This window comes from Serinus canaria, chromosome 5 (assembly GCF_022539315.1).
Source record: "Serinus canaria isolate serCan28SL12 chromosome 5, serCan2020, whole genome shotgun sequence".
Lineage (NCBI taxonomy): Eukaryota > Metazoa > Chordata > Aves > Passeriformes > Fringillidae > Serinus > Serinus canaria.
In genome coordinates, this window is record NC_066319.1 from 8,709,939 (window position 1) to 8,726,159 (window position 16,221).

The following is a 16,221-nucleotide window of genomic DNA, read 5'->3' on the forward strand; positions in this document are numbered from 1 at the left end:
TGCCCCCCACGCTGGACTGCTCCACGGAACCCCGCACTGGTTGGGGACACGGGGGGCACGGTGCCAGGCTGGGACACGGGGGTGGCAGGGACTGGGCTGGTGATGGGGGAACGATGCCAGGCTGGGAACACGGGGGTGGCAGGGACAGTGATGTGGGCGCAGTGCCAGGCTGGGATAGAAGGGTGGCAGGGATAAGGGTGGCAGTGGGGATGCAGTGCCAGGCTAGGGACACAGGGGGCTTGGGGTGTCCCAGCCACACTGGGGTGCTACGGGCAGGGTGGCGCCAGGGTCCCCATCCCGGGGCTGTTAACCCTTCCCTTCCTGGCAGGATTTGGCCCGCTGGACATGACCGTTTGCATCCTGGGCTCTCCGACCCCCTTCCTGCCCGTCCTGCTGGAGGGTGGCACCCGCTGCCCAGGTGGGTGCCATCCCCTTGTCCCGACCCCGCACGAGACACCCCTGAGCCGACAGCAAGGGTCCCCACACCCACCTGTGCTGCCTGACCCGGACTGTGAGGGAAACTGAGGCAGGAGAGCAGGGTGCCAGCAGCCCCCCGTGTCCCGTTATTCCCAGTACACACCAGTTCAGCAGCAAGTGCCCTCCTTCGCTCCAGAAGCACCACCTCCATGGGGGGCAGTTTGGGGCAGGGGGTGCGGGGTGCCCACCGCCCACCCCCGTGCCCACCCGCAGGTGCCATGGTGCTGTGCCTGTCCCCCTCCTGGGCCAGCCGGGTGCCATCGGAGTCGTCCCCGGGCGCCTGGTCCCTGCTGCTCTCCCGGGGCGTCTCCTTCAAGGTGGGGGGGCACAGCGCCCTGGAGACCTTCGTGCCGCCCCGCCGTGCCAACTACGTGACGGGCACCTTTGCGCCAGGGGACCCCGAGGGCGGCTGGGTGGGCGAGCTGGCCCGTGACCTCGACTGCCCCACGGGGGGCTCGGTCCCGCTCGCCCACCGCCTCGAGGACACGCTGGTCGCCCGCTGGGTGTTGGCGGCTCGCGCCAACCTGCCCGTGCCCCCCACGCTGGCCTTCGTCCTGGGGGCCAGGGGGGACCTGCCCGCCGAGCCCGTGGCCCCCGGGGTGAGGCTGGTGCGGCTGCAGGACCCCCAGGGCCAGCAGAGCCTGGTGCAGGAGGAGGTGGGCGCCTTCCTGGGGGACACCGCCATGGAGCCCTACGGCCAGGTGGGCACGGGAGCGGTGGGCTGTGCTGGTGGCACCGGGTGGCGCTGGGGCGCGTGGAGAAGCAGGGGGGTGCACGCAGGGGGTGGGGTGGCTGTGAGGGTGGCGACCAGGTGGCACTGGGGGGTGCAGGTGGTGGGGTGGCACGGGGTGACACGGTGCTGCGCGCTGGCTGCTGGGGTAGCAGCAAGTGGCACGGGGTGACACGGAGGTGCACGCAGGTGGTGGTGCGGCCGGCGGGGTGGCGGTGGCGGGGGACAGGCACCTGCAGCACCCACAGGAAGGAGGAGGGGGCGGCGGTGGCGCAGGCGGTGGGTGCCCGACTCCGGGGGCTGACGGAGGAGGACAGCGTCCTGCTGGAGGCCATGGTGCCCACCGCCCGCCTGCCCGTGCCCCCCCCACGTAAGGCCCCCGCCCTCGGGCGCCCACCACCCTGGGAGGGGGGGAAGAGTCCCCTGGGGTCAAACGAGTCCCTGCAGCTGGGCCGGCCACTTGTCTGTCCCCTGGGGTGGGTGGGGCCATGGGGGTGCCCAAATTACTGGGGTCCTGGGGGAGGGCACAAGGGTCACCCTGGCTGCCTACAGTCCCCTGGGTTAGGGTCGGGGGACAGTTTGCCACCTTGGACCCCCACAGACCCATGTGGAGAGGTGGGGAAGGTCACCCTGGACCCCCAAGGTCACCTGTGGTGGGGGGGAAAGTCACCCTGGATCCCCACGGTCCCCTGGGGCTGGGCAGGGTGTTGGGGTGACCCCCTCTGACTCCCGACAGTCCCGTGGGACTGGGTATGACAATGGCCATGCTGTACCCCTCACTCCCTCGGGCTGGGCTTGGCCGGGGCCACCGCGGTGCCACAGGGAGTCCCAAAAGGCCCCAGAGGAGGGGGAGAGGGGACAGGGTGACCCTGTCCCCGCGTAGCGGCCGTGCCTGCCCTGTCCCTTGCCCCCCAGGCAGCCCAGCCCCGCGGCTGCCCATGGCCCTGCGCATCTGCACCCTCGTCTGCAGGTCCTGGGGGGACCGGCCCCAGCTCTGTCAGGTATGGCACGTCCCCACACCCCGGTGGCTCTGTGTGTCCCCAGCCTATGATGGCTGTCCCCACGTCCTGGTGGCCCTGTATGTCCCCAAGCTATGGTGGCAGTCTTGCGCCCAGGCTGCGGTAATCGGTGTGCTATGCCCTGTGTGCCTGTCCATGTCCCCAGGCCATGGTGGTCCTGGGTGTCCCCAGGACTGGTGGCCACCCACACCCATGCCTTGGGTCAATGTGTCACCCCACGTCCCAACTCCCTGGCGGCAGCTGCGTCCCCAGGCTATGGGTTAGCGGCCACCCGATGGCAGCCGGCGTCCCCACACACGCGTGCGTGTCGCCGTGTCCCCACAGGTGGCCTGCGCCGTGGGACGCGCGGAGAGCCCGGTGCGTCACGGCGCGGTGCTGCCCCAGGGTCTAGACTCCAGCCTGCAGCAGTGGGGGGTGGCGGCCCCCAGCCAGCGACAGGCGCTGGCCACGCGGCTGCGGGAGGCCACCGAGGCCGCCGCGGCCGCCCTGCTGGCCAGCGAGGCCGAGCTGAGCCCGCGGCAGCGCGGCGGCAGCCGTGCCCACACCGACATTCTGGGTGAGCACGGCGCGGGTGACGCCGCCGGTGCCCGCGGTTACCCCGCGGTGCTGAGCGGTGTCACCGTCACCAGGCGTGGATTTCCTGCTGGCGTGCATGGATGAGGCGCTGGAGCTGGTGGCGCTGGCCACGAACGGCCAGCGGTGCCTGGAGACCTGCGCGCTGGCCGAGGCCATGGGGCGCGGCGTGGGCGAGCCCCGCGGGGATTTGCCGCGGCTGCTGGCCGAGGCCATGCTGCACCGGGCGCAGTGTCACCTGGTCGAGGGCAAGGACATCCTGCTCATCGGGGCCGGCGGCGTCAGCAAGAGCTTCGTGTGGGAGGCGGCCCGCGCCTACGGGCTGAGGGTAAGGGCCTGGGGGTCGCGGGGGGCGGCGCAGCCGCGGTGCCGGGGCCGGTCGTCCCCCGGTGACGCCTCTCCGGGGCCGCAGATCCACCTGGTGGAGTCGGACCCGGAGCACTTCGCGGCGGAGCTGGTGCAGACCTTCCTGCCCTACGACAGCCGGGAGCACCGGCGGGACGAGGAGCACGCGGAGCGGGTGCTGGAGCTGCTGCGCTCCCGGGGGCTGCGGCCCCACGCTTGCCTCTCCTACTGGGACGACTGCGTGGTACTGGCGGCCCTGGTGTGCCAGGGGCTGGGGCTCCGCGGCCCCGCGCCCGCCGCCGTGCGGGTGGCCAAGCAGAAGAGCCGCACGCACCGGCACCTGCAGCGCTGCCGCCGCGGCCGCCCACCACCCGCCGCCTTCGCCGTGCCCTGCCGCCGCCTGCGGAGCCACGGCGACGTGGAGCGGGCGGCGGGCACGGTGCCCTTTCCCGCCGTGGCCAAGCTGGAGTTCGGCGCGGGCGGCGTGGGCGTGCGGCTGGTGGAGAACGCCGGGCAGTGCCACGCTCACGCCGCCCGCCTCTGGAGGGACCTGCGCGACGACGCAGACCACCCGGGCATCGGGCTGGGCTGGGGCAACGCCATGCTGCTCATGGAGTACGTGCCGGGCACCGAGCACGACGTAGACCTGGTGGTCTTCGAGGGGCGGCTGCTGGGCGCGTGGGTGTCGGACAACGGCCCCACGCGTGTCCCCGCCTTCCTGGAGACGGCGGCCTGCCTGCCCTCCTGCCTGCCCACCGACCGGCAGGCGCAGCTGGTGCGGGCGGCGCTGGAATGCTGCCGGGCGTGCGGGCTGCGCGACGGCGTCTTCAACGTGGAGCTCAAGCTGGGCCCGGCGGGGCCGCGCCTGCTGGAGATCAACCCCCGCATGGGGGGCTTCTACCTGCGCGACTGGATCCGCGAGGTATACGGCCCCGACCTGCTGCTGGCCGCCGTGCTGGTGGCGCTGGGCGTGCCGCCCGTGCTGCCCGCTCGCCCCGCGCCCCGCACGCACCTGGCCGGGGTGATGTGCCTGGCCTCGGAGCACGGCGAGACGCTGGCGGGCGGCGGGCGCATGGAGGCTCTGCGGGAGCTGCACGGCCGCGGGCTCGTCCGCCTCAACCGGCTCTTCGAGGAGCCCGAGGGGGCCGGCGAGTACGAGGAGCCGCTGCTGAGCGTGGCGTGCGCCGGGGCCACGCTGGCTGAGGCCTGCGAGCGCCTGCTGGGGCTCTGCCAGGGGCTAGGCATCGACTCCCCGCGATATCCCGTGGAGCATTTCTTATCCCACTTCAAATAGCGCCGGGCAGGCAGCGGGGAGAGCGGGGGAATGGGTGCCCCGGCACACCCGGCACCCGCTCCTGCCACCCCGCCGCCCCTCCCCGGCATCCCCCCGGCACCCCGTCCCGCTGTCCCCCCATCCCCTGGCCTGGCACACCATGTCCTGACACCCCTGTACTGCCCTGGATCACAGTCACCTGCCCTGCCACCCCATTGCCTGGAAGTCCCCTTTGTCCTGGCACTCCAATCCCGGGCATCCCCTCACTCCCCTGGCACTCCATCCCCTGGCATCCCCCGAGTCCCCTGGCAGCCCATCCCCTGACATCCCATCCACTGGGATCCTCCCATTACCTGGCACTTTGTCCCCTGACATCCCCCGACTCTTCTGGTGCCCCACCCCTGGCATTCTGAAACCCCATCTCCTGGCACCCCCCCACTACTCTGACACCCCAATCCCCAGCATCCCCCATGTCCTGGCACCACATTCCCTGGCATCCCCTCCATCCTGGCACTTCATCCTTCCATCACACTGACACCCCACACCTGAAGATTCCCCTATCCCAGTCCAGGCACCCTATCCCCCTGCCGTAGCACCCCATTCCCTGCTTCCCAACGTCCCTCCCTGTGCCCCCTGCCCTGTCCCTACAGTCTCTAGCCCCTCTCCCTGAAGCTGGGGGTTCCCATGCCTGGGGACACACAGGGGGACACTGTCCCCTGCTGTCCCCGTGCCACCTCCAGGGTGGGGCAACCAGGACCCCCGAGGCAGCCAGGCCACCCCATGAGAGCAGCAGGTGAGGTGTGTTGGCACCTGCTGGCATGGGGAGACCCTACAGCAACAAACCATTATGGGGAGAGAGACCCCATAATGACAACGAATTACTGGGACATCCCATAATAACAAAGAAACGTGGGAGACCCCACAATAACACACCAGCACGGGGAGACCCCACAGTAACAGACGAGGTGGGGAGACCCCACAATGACACCCTCGAAGCGAAGACCCTACAATAACAAATGGGGAGACCCCACAGTAACAAACCCGTGTTTAGGGGAGACCCTACAACAGCATACACTGAAAGGCAAACCCCACAATAACAAACTGGCATGGGGAGACCCTACAATGACAGACCTGCACCAGGGGACCCTACAACAACAGAGGGGCACCCAGGGGCTCCCTGAAGCAGCTCAGAAAATCCTCTGGGAAGGGATTTGTGTGGGGCACCCACGCGATATAGGGCTGTCACTGGGGAGGCCCTACAGTAACACCAGTGACTCCACACTAACACCCAGGCCCTGTAAGGTCCGAGATCCTACAACAACACCGGGCACCTACACTAACACTGAGCCCCTGCAGTGCCCCTGACCCTACAATAACAGCGGTGACCCTACAATAACACCCACATCTTACAGCCCTCACGACCCTACAATAACACCAGAGATCCTACAATAACACAGAGCCCCTGTAGTGCCTGAGAGCCTGCAATAACACACAGCCACTTTAGTGCCTGAAACCCTCCAATAAACCCCAGCCCCTGTAGTGCTCCTTGCCCTACAATAACAGCAGAGACCCCACAATAACACACAGCCCCTGTAGTGCCCCTGGCCCTACAATAACACCAGAGACCCTACAATAACACGCAGCCCCCACAGTAGCAGCAGTGACCCCACAATCACCCCAGTGACCCCAAAATCACCCCTGTGCCCCGCAGCCCCATTCGTGCCCCCCATTCCCGCGGAAACCCCGACCGGGATCTCCACGTGGGGTGACCGGGATGTCCCCCTCTCTTCCTGCCCCTCCTCTGACGTCACGGCGGCGCCACTGACGTCAGCGCGGCGCAGGGGGCGGGGCGGGCGGGGACCCCAGTAAAGGCTGTGAGCGGCCGCGCTGCCTCTGTCGTGTTCCCTGCGCCACCCCCCGGGACCCCCCGTGCCCGTGTGCCCGCGCTGGGGACACCCCGGTGACGCGCGCGCGGGGCGTGGCCATGGGGGTGGCCGTGGGCGTGGCCAGCGCGGCGGGTTCCCCGGGGTCCCGATAAGGAGGTGACACGGGGGGCGTGGCGGGGGCGTGACCGCCGTTGGGGGCGCGGCCATCGGGGCGGGTCCCCGGGGGTCCCGGCACGGCGCCGTCATGGCGGGGGTGTTCGACATCGACCTGGAGACCGAGGAGGGCAGCGACGGGGACGAGCCCGAGCTGGGCGCCGTGAGCCGGCAGCGGGGCGCGGGGGGCACCGGGGCTGCCACCGGCACCAGGGCTGGGGCGGGGGGCACCGCGGGGACGGGGGGCACCGGCAGCGGGACGGGCGGTGGTGGCGGCGAGCGGCACCGGGACGCGGTGGGCACGGCGGGATCGGGGGTGTCGGGGATGCGTGGGGTCCGCTCGGTGCCGCGGACGGCGGGCAGGGGCTTGGGGGGACGGCGGCAGGGACAGTGACAGGGGTCCCGCCGGTGGCGGGACAGGGGTGTAGCCGGGCTGTCCGCGGGGACGGGGCGCCGGGGCACCGGGGGCAGCCGCGGATTCCGGGCGGGCAGCGGGCGGCTCCCGCTGGGCAGGGCCCGGCCTCGGCCCCAAAACATCCGGCTGGGCCGGCTCGGCTCTGCCTCGCCCCGCGCTGCCGCGTCCTGCCCGCGTCCTGCCCGCGTCCTGCCCGTGCCGTACCCGTGTCCTGCCTGCCGTGTCCCCTCCTTGCCATGTGTCCCCTCCCTGCCGTGGGTCCTCACTCTGCTGTGTCTGCCCTCCTTTCCGTATGCCCTCTCCCTGCCATGCGTCCCCCGCCCGCTGCTCCCCTCTGCCCACCTCTGACCGCGCGTTCCCTCCTGCAGGAGATGGAGCTGGAGCCCCGGGGAAACGGCCTGGAGTAAGTGGGCGACAGCCTACGGCGGGGTATGCAGGCAGGAGACAGGCAGGGGACAGGCAGGGGGCCCTCCCCACTCACCCCCTCTCCCCCCAGGCCCGTGGGACACTATGAAGAGATAGAGATTTCCGAGACCAGCGTCAACAATGGCCCCGAGCACATCGGCCCCCACTGCTTCGAGCTGCTCCGCGTCCTGGGCAAGGGTGGCTACGGCAAGGTGGGGACATGGCTGGGCTGGGGCACTCTGGGCGGCTGCAGTGCTCCCTGACGGCATCCCCAACCTTCCCTGCCCGTCCTTCCAGGTGTTCCAAGTGCGCAAAGTGCAGGGCACCAACACGGGCAAGATCTTCGCCATGAAGGTCCTGAAGAAGGTAGGGCTGCCCCAGCCCCCCCAGCCCCCCCGGGGACCCCCCCCGCTCACCGCCTCCCCCCCAGGCCAAGATCGCCTGCAACGCCAAGGACACGGCGCACACCCGGGCAGAGAGGAACATCCTGGAGGCCGTCAAGCACCCCTTCATCGTCGACCTCATCTACGCCTTCCAGACGGGTGGCAAGCTCTACCTCATCCTGGAGTGCCTCAGCGGTGCGGGCTGGCTCGGGGCCACGGGGGGTTACTCCAGGGACAGCTGCAAATTGTCCCGGGGTGGCTCAAGGGCTTCCAGGGGTGGCTCAGGGTGTCCAGGGATGGTTAAAGTGTCACCTGGGGTGGCAACAGTGTCCAGGGAGGGTGTCCAGGGCTGGCTCATGGTGTCCAGGGATGTATTAAAGTGTGACCTGGGGCGGGGGGCTACAGCGTCCAGGGACGGTGTCCAGGGCTGGCTCAGGGGGTTCAGGGATGGTTTAAGGGTGTCTCAGGATGGCTCAGATGTTCCCAGGGGTGATTAAGGAGTGCCCAGGGATGGCTCAGGAGGGTCCCTCTTGGGCTCTTTACGTAGGTGGAGAGCTCTTCATGCAGCTGGAGCGGGAAGGGATCTTCCTGGAGGACACTGCCTGGTAGGGATGAGGTGGTGGTGGTGGGTGTGGATGGGGTGGGCACCCCAACATGGCTCACGGCCCCCCTGATCCCGCTGCAGTTTCTACCTGAGCGAGATCACTCTGGCACTGGGTCACCTGCATTCCCACGGGATCATCTACCGGGATCTTAAGCCGGAGAATATCATGCTCAACAGCCAAGGTGGCTTTGGGGGGCAAACTGGGGACCCTGGGGGGTTCTCTGGGGCAGTGCTGACCCCTCCAAGTCCCTCAGGTCACATCAAGCTGACGGACTTCGGGCTGTGCAAGGAGTCCATCCACGACGGAGCCGTCACCCACACCTTTTGCGGCACCATCGAGTACATGTGAGGTGGATGCAGCACTGGGGGGAATTTGGGGGAGTCTGTGCTGGGCCCCCCATCCGCTCAGGGCCCCCCCTGCACCCCCCAGGGCCCCCGAGATCCTGGTGAGGAGCGGGCACAACCGAGCAGTGGACTGGTGGAGCCTGGGTGCCCTGATGTACGACATGCTCACCGGATCGGCAAGTCCCACCGCTGCTCCCTCCTCCCTGGGGACTGGGGGGGGCATCCCGGGGTGACCCCGAGCCTTCCTGGCCCGCCTGGCTCTTCATGGCTCCCCCGTGCCCCCACAGCCGCCGTTCACCGCCGAGAACCGCAAGAAGACCATTGACAAGATCCTCAAGGGGAAGCTGGTGCTGCCGCCCTACCTGACACCTGATGCTCGTGACCTCCTCAAGAAGGTGCCCCCCCCAACCCCTCTCCCCAAAATTTCCCTCACCCACATTCCCCCACCTTTATTTATGTAGGCCCTCTCCCCTATTCCCATCTCTATCCCTGTTTCTCTTCCAGTTCCTCAAGCGGAACCCCAGCCAGAGGGTTGGGGGGGGCCCCGGTGACGCGGCCGATGTGCAGGTAAATGGGTGGGCGGGGGGTGCCAGGGGACACCCCCCAAATGCTGCCTGACACCCCCAAATCCCACAGAAACAGCCTTTCTTCCGCCACATCAACTGGGAGGACCTGCTGGCGCGCAGGCTGGACCCCCCCTTCAAACCCTGCCTGGTATGGGGGGGCCGAGGGGGGAGGCTGGGAATGTTTTGGGGGGCCCCGTGGGAGCAGGCGCCGTGTTCCCCGCAGCAGTCGGAGGAGGACGTGAGCCAGTTCGACACCCGCTTCACCCGCCAGACCCCCGTGGACAGCCCCGACGATGCTGCCATCAGCGAGAGCGCCAACCAGGCCTTCCTGGTAGGGGGGCACAGCCCCAGGGGGGACCCCTGGCACGCCCAGGCCCCTCCCGTGACACCCCCAAACCCGCAGGGCTTCACCTACGTGGCCCCCTCCGTGCTGGAGAGCATCAAGGAGGGGTTCTCCTTCCAGCCCAAGGTGCGCTCCCCCCGCCGCCTCAACAGCAGCCCCCGCACCCCCGTCAGGTACCGGGGTACAGGGGGGCCAGGGGTGGGGGGCTTTGGGATGGAGGTGCTTTGGGATGGGGGTTTCAGGGGGGGCACTAAGGTGGTGACAGGGGACAATGCTGGGGGTGAAATGGGGGGACTCAAGCTGTCCCATCCTAGGAGTGCAGAGAGGCTGTGGGGGCAGTGGGGTGAGGGTTTGGGGTGCTTTGGGGTGGGGGAATCTTCACCCCAAGGGAGTGAAGAAGGATTAGGGGAGGTTCATGGAGTGTGGGGGGATTTGGGGCCTCCAGGGCTGGGGAAGGAGCTCTGTGGGCGCTGGCTGCCCCCTGTTCCTCACCCTCTGTGGGTGCCCCACTCACCCCCTCCCGTGTCCCCCCCAGCCCTGTGAAGTTCTCCCCCTTCGAGGCGTTCAAGCCGGTGGCCCCAGGCGACCCCATGGAGCTGGGGCCCCCCCAGGCCCCCCCACCCGAGGGCACAGCCCCCCTGCCCATCAAACCCTCGGGAGGGGCCAAGAAGCAGAAGGGGGGCCGGGGTCGGGTGCCCAGGTAGGGGTGGGGAGGGTGGGGGGTTTTGGGAGGGGGGCCTGGTGCTCCCCATGGGGTGGGGGGAACCCCACGGTGCTGCTTGTGCTCTGGGGGGCTCGTCCCCCTCCGGCACAGCCCCCTGCCCACGGGGTTTGGGGGCACGGGGAGAACCCCCAGGGGTGTGGCCCCCCAGGGATGTGGCCCCGTGGGCGTGGCCTTTTGGGGTGTAGCCCCTCTGGGGGTGTGGCCCCTGGGGCGTGGCCCTGCTGCTGGATGTGTGCCAATTAAAGGACTTGCTGAGGCTGTGGTGGTCCCTCCGCTGGCGCTGGGGGGGCTGAGGGGGTCATTGGGAGGGTGGGGGAGTTGTGCCACCAGGAGAGGTCCAGCCTCCGCCGAATGTGTGATGCCCCTCCCCGTTTTATTCCCCACTTGTCACACCCTTTTGTTGGCTCCATCCACTTCTCTGCAAACCACGCCCCCAATCTGTTCTGCCCCCAAAGCTGCTCTTTTATTGGTCAGTGCAAATTCGGACAAGGCCCCTGCAGCCTATCAGGAGCCTTGGCTGGGGGCTGGCAGGGGTCAGAGAAGGGGTCCCTTTACTGGCAGGGCAGTGACACTACAGGGAGGTGACGCTACAAGGAGGTGACACTACAGGGCAGTGGCATTACAGGGAGGTGACATTACAGGGCAGTGACATTACAAGGAGGTGACACTACAGGGTGATGACATCAAAGGGTGGTTACGTCAGGACGGTGATGTCACAAGGCGGTGACATGTGGCCGCGCGTCCCCCCAGGCCGCTGTCCCCGAGAAGGCGTGCAGGTCACTGAGCAGGGCCTCGGCGCTGCCCCCCGCCGTCTGCCCCTCACTCAGGGGGCTCTCCCCGCCCTCTGGCGCTGCCTCGGCCTCCTCCTCATCTTCCTCCTTCTCATCCTCCGCCCTTTCATCCTCCTCCTGCTCATCCTCCTCCTCTTGCTGCGGCCGCCGCTCCAGGCTCCAGGGCATCAGCTCTTCCTCCTCGTCCCGCACGGCCACCTCCCCGTGCCCGTCCCCGGGGGCCGCGGCGGGCTCCCGCGGTGAGCGCAGCCGGTGCCATTGTCCCCGCAGCAGCTGCAGCGCCCGGCGGCCCAGGGGCCGGGGGTGGTACCGGCCGGCCGAGAGGCGGCACAGGTGGTGCCAGGCCAGCGCCAGCCCCAGCGCCAGGCACAGCAGCAGCCCCAGCAGCGCGGCCACTGCCCGGTCATTGCGGGCCACCGCGGGGTCCCCGGCGGCCGCCGGCCCCGCCAGAGCCAGCAGCAGCGCGTGCCATCGCGGGGCAGCCTGCGGGGAGGGCAGCGGGGTCACACTGCGCCGGGCACGTGGCTTCCCGGAGCTGGAGCGCAGGGAAGGGCCGGGGGCAAGGTACAGGGCACAGGACAAGGGCCGGGGAGGGGGAGGTGACCCCCGGGGAGGAAGCCGTGGGTGGCGGGTGCAGCAGCACCTGCAGGTGCTGGGGGAGAGGAATCGGCTCCTGCCACCCCACATGGCTGCACAGCCCCTCTAGAATCCCCTGCCCCTGCCCACGGCACCCTCTGCCGAAGCCCCAGGGTCCCCCCAAACCCGGCACTCTTCATCTTCACTGTGGCTGCACAGCCCCCAATACCTGACCCAGCCCCTAGCCCACCATGCTCCCTTGAAGGACCCCCCTCCTTCCCCCACAACCCCACTGTGCTTCCCTTATCCCCCCAAACATTCCAGACTCCCCTTACCCTGCCACTCCCCCAAACCCCACCCTGCCTCCCTGATCCTGACTCCCCCAACCTGTCTCCCATCCCCTCGGCTCCCAGCCCCCCAATCTCCCACCCTGCCCGGTTTTGGGGTGCTCACCATCAGTGGGTGCAGCCAGAGCGGGTCCCGATGCCGCGGGCGCGCTCCGCGATGGGGGAGCCCCCCCCAACTTCCTGCCCCGCGCAGCGGATGTGCCGGAGCGGGGGGGGCCGAGCTCTGCACCCCCCCCCGCACCCCTGCTGCCCAAAATGCCGCCCCGTGCCCCCCCACTTCCTGCCGAGGCGCTGAGCTCCCACCCGTGACCGCCGTGCCTTCCTGCCCCCGCTCTGCCACCCCGCAGGTGGCCCTGCAACTTTTCTTATAAATCACCCCCATCGCTTTTCTTATAAATCCTTTATTTGGAGTGAAAATATAGTTTCTGACCCTGCACAGGAATGGAGAGGGGGGACACGAGGAGCAGGAGGGGAGGAAAAGCCCCCAAAATATAGGGGGGACAATATCTCACAGTTTAGGAAGGCAGATCATGCCCTGCCCCGCAGAAAGGGGGGAGACCCCACACAGGGATTGGGGAGTGCAGGGGGTAATCTTTGATCCCAGGAGCAACCCCAGCCGGAGGAATGGGGGCAGGGGTGGAGAATGGTCCATGATTTGGGGGGGCAGCACCCAGTAAGGCAATGGGGGGAAGCGGGGAGCTGCCAGAGGGGCGGCCAGCCCCCCAATGGGAGAAGGTCCCGGAGCGGGGCAAGGGGGAGCACCCCAGGGGGGCGAGATGGTTCAGGGGGATCCCTGGGGTGCAGGCGTGGTCCCTGGGTCGGTGGTCCCTGAGGGGGTCCCTACACGTGGCCGTTCTCGAGGCGGCTGAGCTGCTCCTCCAGGCGGGAGATGCGATGGCCCTGCTCCGCCACTAGCGCCCGCAGCGCCGCCACCTCCTGCAGCACCTCGTCCAGGCGACCTCCCTGAGGGACAGCGCCGTCACGGGACACGCCCAGCAGAGCCACACCCACTGCCACACCCACCCATCGCCCATCAGCGGACCCGCACTCACTGCACAGCCCCACCCACACCGACCACACCCCTCTGTCCCTTTCCCGCTTGTCCCCCTGTCTCCCCTGCCCCCTTACCGTGGAGCTGCCGGAACCGAGCACCGGCGGGGCACTGAAGCGAGAGGACGCGGGGGCCGCGGGGGGCGTGGGAGGTGGCGTGGTGGCCCCGGTGGCGGCGGCGGTGGCGCGGCTGTCGTGTAGCAGCGTCCGCCGGCTCACCTTGAGGTCCCGCTGCTTGCTGGGGACGTAGGCCTGGCGCAGGGACACCAGCACGGGCCCCGCCGTGCGCCCCGCCACCCACTCCTCTGCCTCCATGGCCGCCTCGGGGCCTGCCGTGTCCGGGTACAGGTCGTCCTGGAACAGATCCGACTGCCCCCAACAGCGTCAGAGGGGTGGCATCCTCGGGGGGACCCCCAGAGAGACGCCACGGGGAAACAGCCTCACTGGGGTTCCCCCCATTGCTCCCATCTGTGCTCAGGGACCTCACATGCAGACCCTACAGGGACCCCCACCCAGACTGATGAGGGACCCCTTGCCCAGTCACCAAGTCCTGCCCAGGAACCCACAGGGCCCCGTGTCCTGCCCGGTGACCCCTCTCGGGTCCTCCCCCCACCCCACATTCCCCTATCCCCACGCACCTTCCTTGGCACGGTCATGATGATGGGCTCACACTTGCGCTCGTGCAGCTTGTAGAACCTGCCAGGGGAGCAGAGGGGGTCACGGAAGGTTCTGGGGGGTTCTGGCGGTCCCTCACCTCGTCCCCCGTGTCCCCGTGCCCACCTGGCGATCTCGCACTTGCTGACGTCCAGCCCGCGCTTGGGCATCCAGCCCATTCCCCGCTGGGGCTCCTTGCTGGTGAAGGTGTTGAGGAAGTGGATGTAGGGCGGCTCCTCCGTGATCTCGAAGTACCGGATGCTCGAGTCCCCCTGGGGACACGCCGTTAGGGGGACCCCGGCTCTGGGGGTGCCACCGGCGGGGTGGGGGGCTCCCTACCTTGCCGCAGACGTAGACCACGCTGGTGTCGGGGTCGTAGAAGGGCAGCAGAGCCCCGTTGCTGGAGTCCAGCTCCTGCAGTCCCATGGGCTCCTCCAGGTTCTCCTGGGGTGGGATGAGGCGTCAGGCACGCGGGGAACCCCAGAATGGTTCCAGGGGAGCCCCGGGGTGCCACTCACCGTGTCCCACAGCGCCAGCTGCCGCTCGCTCATGCGGCTGAAGCCGGTGGTGAAGATCTTGCCGTCGGCCAGGAAGATGGCGCGCATGGGACGGGCCCCCTCGTGCGCCCGCTCCTTCTCCTAGGGGGCACGGCTGTCACCGGCGCCCGCAGCACCCCAGGGACAGGCACCGAGGGACAGGGGACAGTGGGGAGAACCGGGGGACAAGGACACCCATGGAACGTGGGACAACGGGGTGCACCAAGGGACAAGGGCAGGGAGCAGGGGATTCCCCCCAAGAACCAGCGCAGGACAGCGCCCCGGCGACACAGGCCCCCCGAGGGGGTGGGGACACTCACGGCCACCACGGTGCCGCGGCGGGGGTCGATGACACGGACACTCTTGTCCTTGCAGGCGGTGCAGAAGCGGGAGCCGTCGCGGCTCCAGCTGACGCTGTAGATGAGGTCGGGGTGCAGCCCGTCCAGCCGGTACAGCTCCTCCGCCGTGCCCACATTCCAGATCAGCACCACGTTGTCACAGCCTGGGGGACACGGCAGGGGTCACCTCGGCCGCGCAGCCCCCTCCCCATGCCTGCCGTGTCCCCCCATACCCGCGCTGAGCAGGACATTGCGGGCGGTGGGGTGCCAGGTGACAATGCCAACGCGCTTCGAGTGGCCCTCCAGGACCACCACGGGCTCCGTCAGCGGCTGGCACAGCCCGTTCTCCGGGATCTGCCACACCTGAGGGGACAGAGGGGACGGTGAGCGAAGCGGCGTGACCCCTGCCACCCCCCAGGATCCTGGGCCACCCCTCACCATGACAGTGCAATCCTCGGAGCCGCTGGCGATGACGTGGTCATTGTGGGGACACCAGTCGATGTCGAGGACGGGGCCTGTGTGGCCGCACACCGTGGGGTACGACTTGTCAATGCGTCCGGTCTGGGGACAAAGTGACAGCAGGGAGGGGGTCACCCACCGGCACAAGCCCCCCTTCCCCGCATCACCGCTCTGCTGTCACCTTGTGCAGGGGGAGGACGAGGAAGGCGCCGCCGCCGCTGGCCTCCACGATGATGGCCACGAAGGAGGGGTTGACGGCGCAGAAGGTGCTGTCCCAGGTGACGCGGGACACGCGGATGTCATCGTAGCACTGGTCTGTCTTCACCGGCTGCCCGAACACGTGCCGGAATTTGCTCTGCCGCACCACCTTCCGGAAGGACATGGCTGGGGAGCGCCCCGGCCGTGGTCAGGCGTGCTGGGATACCCCAAAATGGCAGGCGGGGACACCAGGAAATGGGGTGTCCCTTGAACTGGGTTTGTCGTTGACTTCCAGCCCAATAAGGGGTGGCTCAGCCACTCCTAGGAGCAGGAACTGGGGACACACCCCCATCCCAGCCAGCTCCCTGACGGGAACTCAGGAAGCACCCCAGGAATGGGGGCTCTGAGTGAGACAAGGAGTGTCCCATTCGGGATGGGGACAGGGACAAGGATGTCCTCCTGGAAACACGGGTGGGGATGGAAAGGAGGGCAGGGACAGCTCCAACAGATCACAGGACAGGGGTGGCCCTGCTGGCTATGGGGTCAGGGACAGGAAAAGGGAAGGGGACAAGGATAGGGATGGGGGGGGGCACGAATGGGGCCTGTGGTGGCCTCATTCTGTACGGGGATAGTGACGAGGTCAGGGACAAGGGATAGGGACAGGAAAAAGGATGGGGACGGGGGCGGGGTTAGGAATGGGGCCGGTGGTGGCCGCGCTAGGTACAGGAACAGGAATGGGGACAGGGGGACAGGGACGAGGATGGGGACATGGACGGGGAAGGGGTGGCCCGGCTAGGTATGGGGACAGGGATTGGGAGAGGGACAGGGATGGGGACAGGGGGTGGCCCCGCCGGGAATGGGGATGGGGCTGCCCCGGGAAGGGGGTCCCAGGGGGGCCGTGCCCGGCGGGTCCGGACGGGGCCCGGTGCCCGGTACCGGTGCCCGCACTCACCGGCGGGTCGGTGCCCGGGGCCGGTGCCGGTGTCGGGGGCGGCGGGAGCGGCGGCGGCGGCGGCGGCGGGGGCGGGGCA

General features: G+C 68.8%; 4 protein-coding genes across 11 annotated transcripts; 2 read left to right on the forward strand and 2 right to left on the reverse strand.

Annotated features, from left to right (window-relative positions):
* Nucleotides 1-328: 328 nt before the first annotated feature.
* Nucleotides 329-6,222, forward strand: CARNS1 (carnosine synthase 1). Its single transcript, XM_050975141.1, has 7 exons — nt 329-418; nt 691-1,178; nt 1,397-1,577; nt 2,123-2,208; nt 2,551-2,782; nt 2,856-3,127; nt 3,212-6,222. The coding sequence occupies exons 1-7, from the start codon at nt 346-348 to the stop codon at nt 4,436-4,438; spliced, it is 2,559 nt and encodes an 852-aa protein (XP_050831098.1). The 5' UTR covers nt 329-345; the 3' UTR covers nt 4,439-6,222.
* Nucleotides 6,223-6,364: 142 nt separating this feature from the next.
* On the forward strand, nt 6,365-10,499 carry RPS6KB2 (ribosomal protein S6 kinase B2). Of its 8 annotated transcripts, none has more exons than XM_050975270.1 (15): nt 6,365-6,459; nt 7,240-7,274; nt 7,368-7,488; nt 7,574-7,642; nt 7,707-7,854; nt 8,207-8,264; nt 8,345-8,445; nt 8,518-8,608; nt 8,694-8,784; nt 8,896-9,003; nt 9,113-9,175; nt 9,245-9,322; nt 9,398-9,505; nt 9,578-9,690; nt 10,053-10,499. In XM_050975270.1, exons 2-15 carry the CDS (start codon nt 7,243-7,245, stop codon nt 10,219-10,221), a joined length of 1,350 nt encoding a protein of 449 aa, XP_050831227.1. In that variant the 5' UTR covers nt 6,365-6,459; nt 7,240-7,242; the 3' UTR covers nt 10,222-10,499. The 8 variants fall into 8 exon arrangements, with proteins under 8 accessions (XP_050831227.1, XP_050831224.1, XP_050831226.1 ...); XM_050975267.1 differs by lacking the exon at nt 6,365-6,459 and adding an exon at nt 6,472-6,619; XM_050975265.1 differs by lacking the exon at nt 6,365-6,459 and having other exon boundaries at nt 6,767-7,274; nt 9,401-9,505.
* Nucleotides 10,500-10,680: 181 nt separating this feature from the next.
* On the reverse strand, nt 10,681-12,339 carry PTPRCAP (protein tyrosine phosphatase receptor type C associated protein). The gene is made up of 2 exons (XM_018922062.3): nt 12,062-12,339; nt 10,681-11,515 (listed from the first exon to the last, which is right to left on the reverse strand). The coding sequence occupies exons 1-2, from the start codon at nt 12,335-12,337 to the stop codon at nt 10,955-10,957; spliced, it is 837 nt and encodes a 278-aa protein (XP_018777607.3). The 5' UTR covers nt 12,338-12,339; the 3' UTR covers nt 10,681-10,954.
* On the reverse strand, nt 12,339-16,212 carry CORO1B (coronin 1B). Its single transcript, XM_050975272.1, has 11 exons — nt 16,143-16,212; nt 15,174-15,376; nt 14,972-15,094; nt 14,767-14,896; nt 14,516-14,697; nt 14,178-14,297; nt 13,999-14,103; nt 13,786-13,931; nt 13,644-13,701; nt 13,084-13,374; nt 12,339-12,918 (listed from the first exon to the last, which is right to left on the reverse strand). Exons 2-11 carry the CDS (start codon nt 15,372-15,374, stop codon nt 12,796-12,798), a joined length of 1,479 nt encoding a protein of 492 aa, XP_050831229.1. The 5' UTR covers nt 15,375-15,376; nt 16,143-16,212; the 3' UTR covers nt 12,339-12,795.
* Nucleotides 16,213-16,221: the final 9 nt, after the last annotated feature.

Coding starts and splice junctions, on each gene's coding strand:
- CARNS1 (XM_050975141.1), top strand. CDS start 346: ATGACCGTTTGCATCCTGGGCTCTCCGACCCCCTTCCTGCCCGTCCTG. Junction 419..690: donor GGGTGGCACCCGCTGCCCAG/GTGGGTGCCATC, acceptor GCCCACCCGCAG/GTGCCATGGTGCTGTGCCTG. Junction 2,209..2,550: donor ACCGGCCCCAGCTCTGTCAG/GTATGGCACGTC, acceptor GTGTCCCCACAG/GTGGCCTGCGCCGTGGGACG.
- CORO1B (XM_050975272.1), bottom strand. CDS start 15,374: ATGTCCTTCCGGAAGGTGGTGCGGCAGAGCAAATTCCGGCACGTGTTC. Junction 14,104..14,177: donor AGCTGGCGCTGTGGGACACG/GTGAGTGGCACC, acceptor ATCCCACCCCAG/GAGAACCTGGAGGAGCCCAT. Junction 13,375..13,643: donor TCATGACCGTGCCAAGGAAG/GTGCGTGGGGAT, acceptor TGTTGGGGGCAG/TCGGATCTGTTCCAGGACGA.
- RPS6KB2 (XM_050975264.1), top strand. CDS start 7,108: ATGTGTCCCCTCCCTGCCGTGGGTCCTCACTCTGCTGTGTCTGCCCTC. Junction 8,785..8,895: donor ACGACATGCTCACCGGATCG/GCAAGTCCCACC, acceptor GTGCCCCCACAG/CCGCCGTTCACCGCCGAGAA. Junction 9,323..9,397: donor CCCCCTTCAAACCCTGCCTG/GTATGGGGGGGC, acceptor TGTTCCCCGCAG/CAGTCGGAGGAGGACGTGAG.
- PTPRCAP (XM_018922062.3), bottom strand. CDS start 12,337: ATGGGGGTGATTTATAAGAAAAGTTGCAGGGCCACCTGCGGGGTGGCA. Junction 11,516..12,061: donor TCTGGCTGCACCCACTGATG/GTGAGCACCCCA, acceptor CCCTCCCCGCAG/GCTGCCCCGCGATGGCACGC.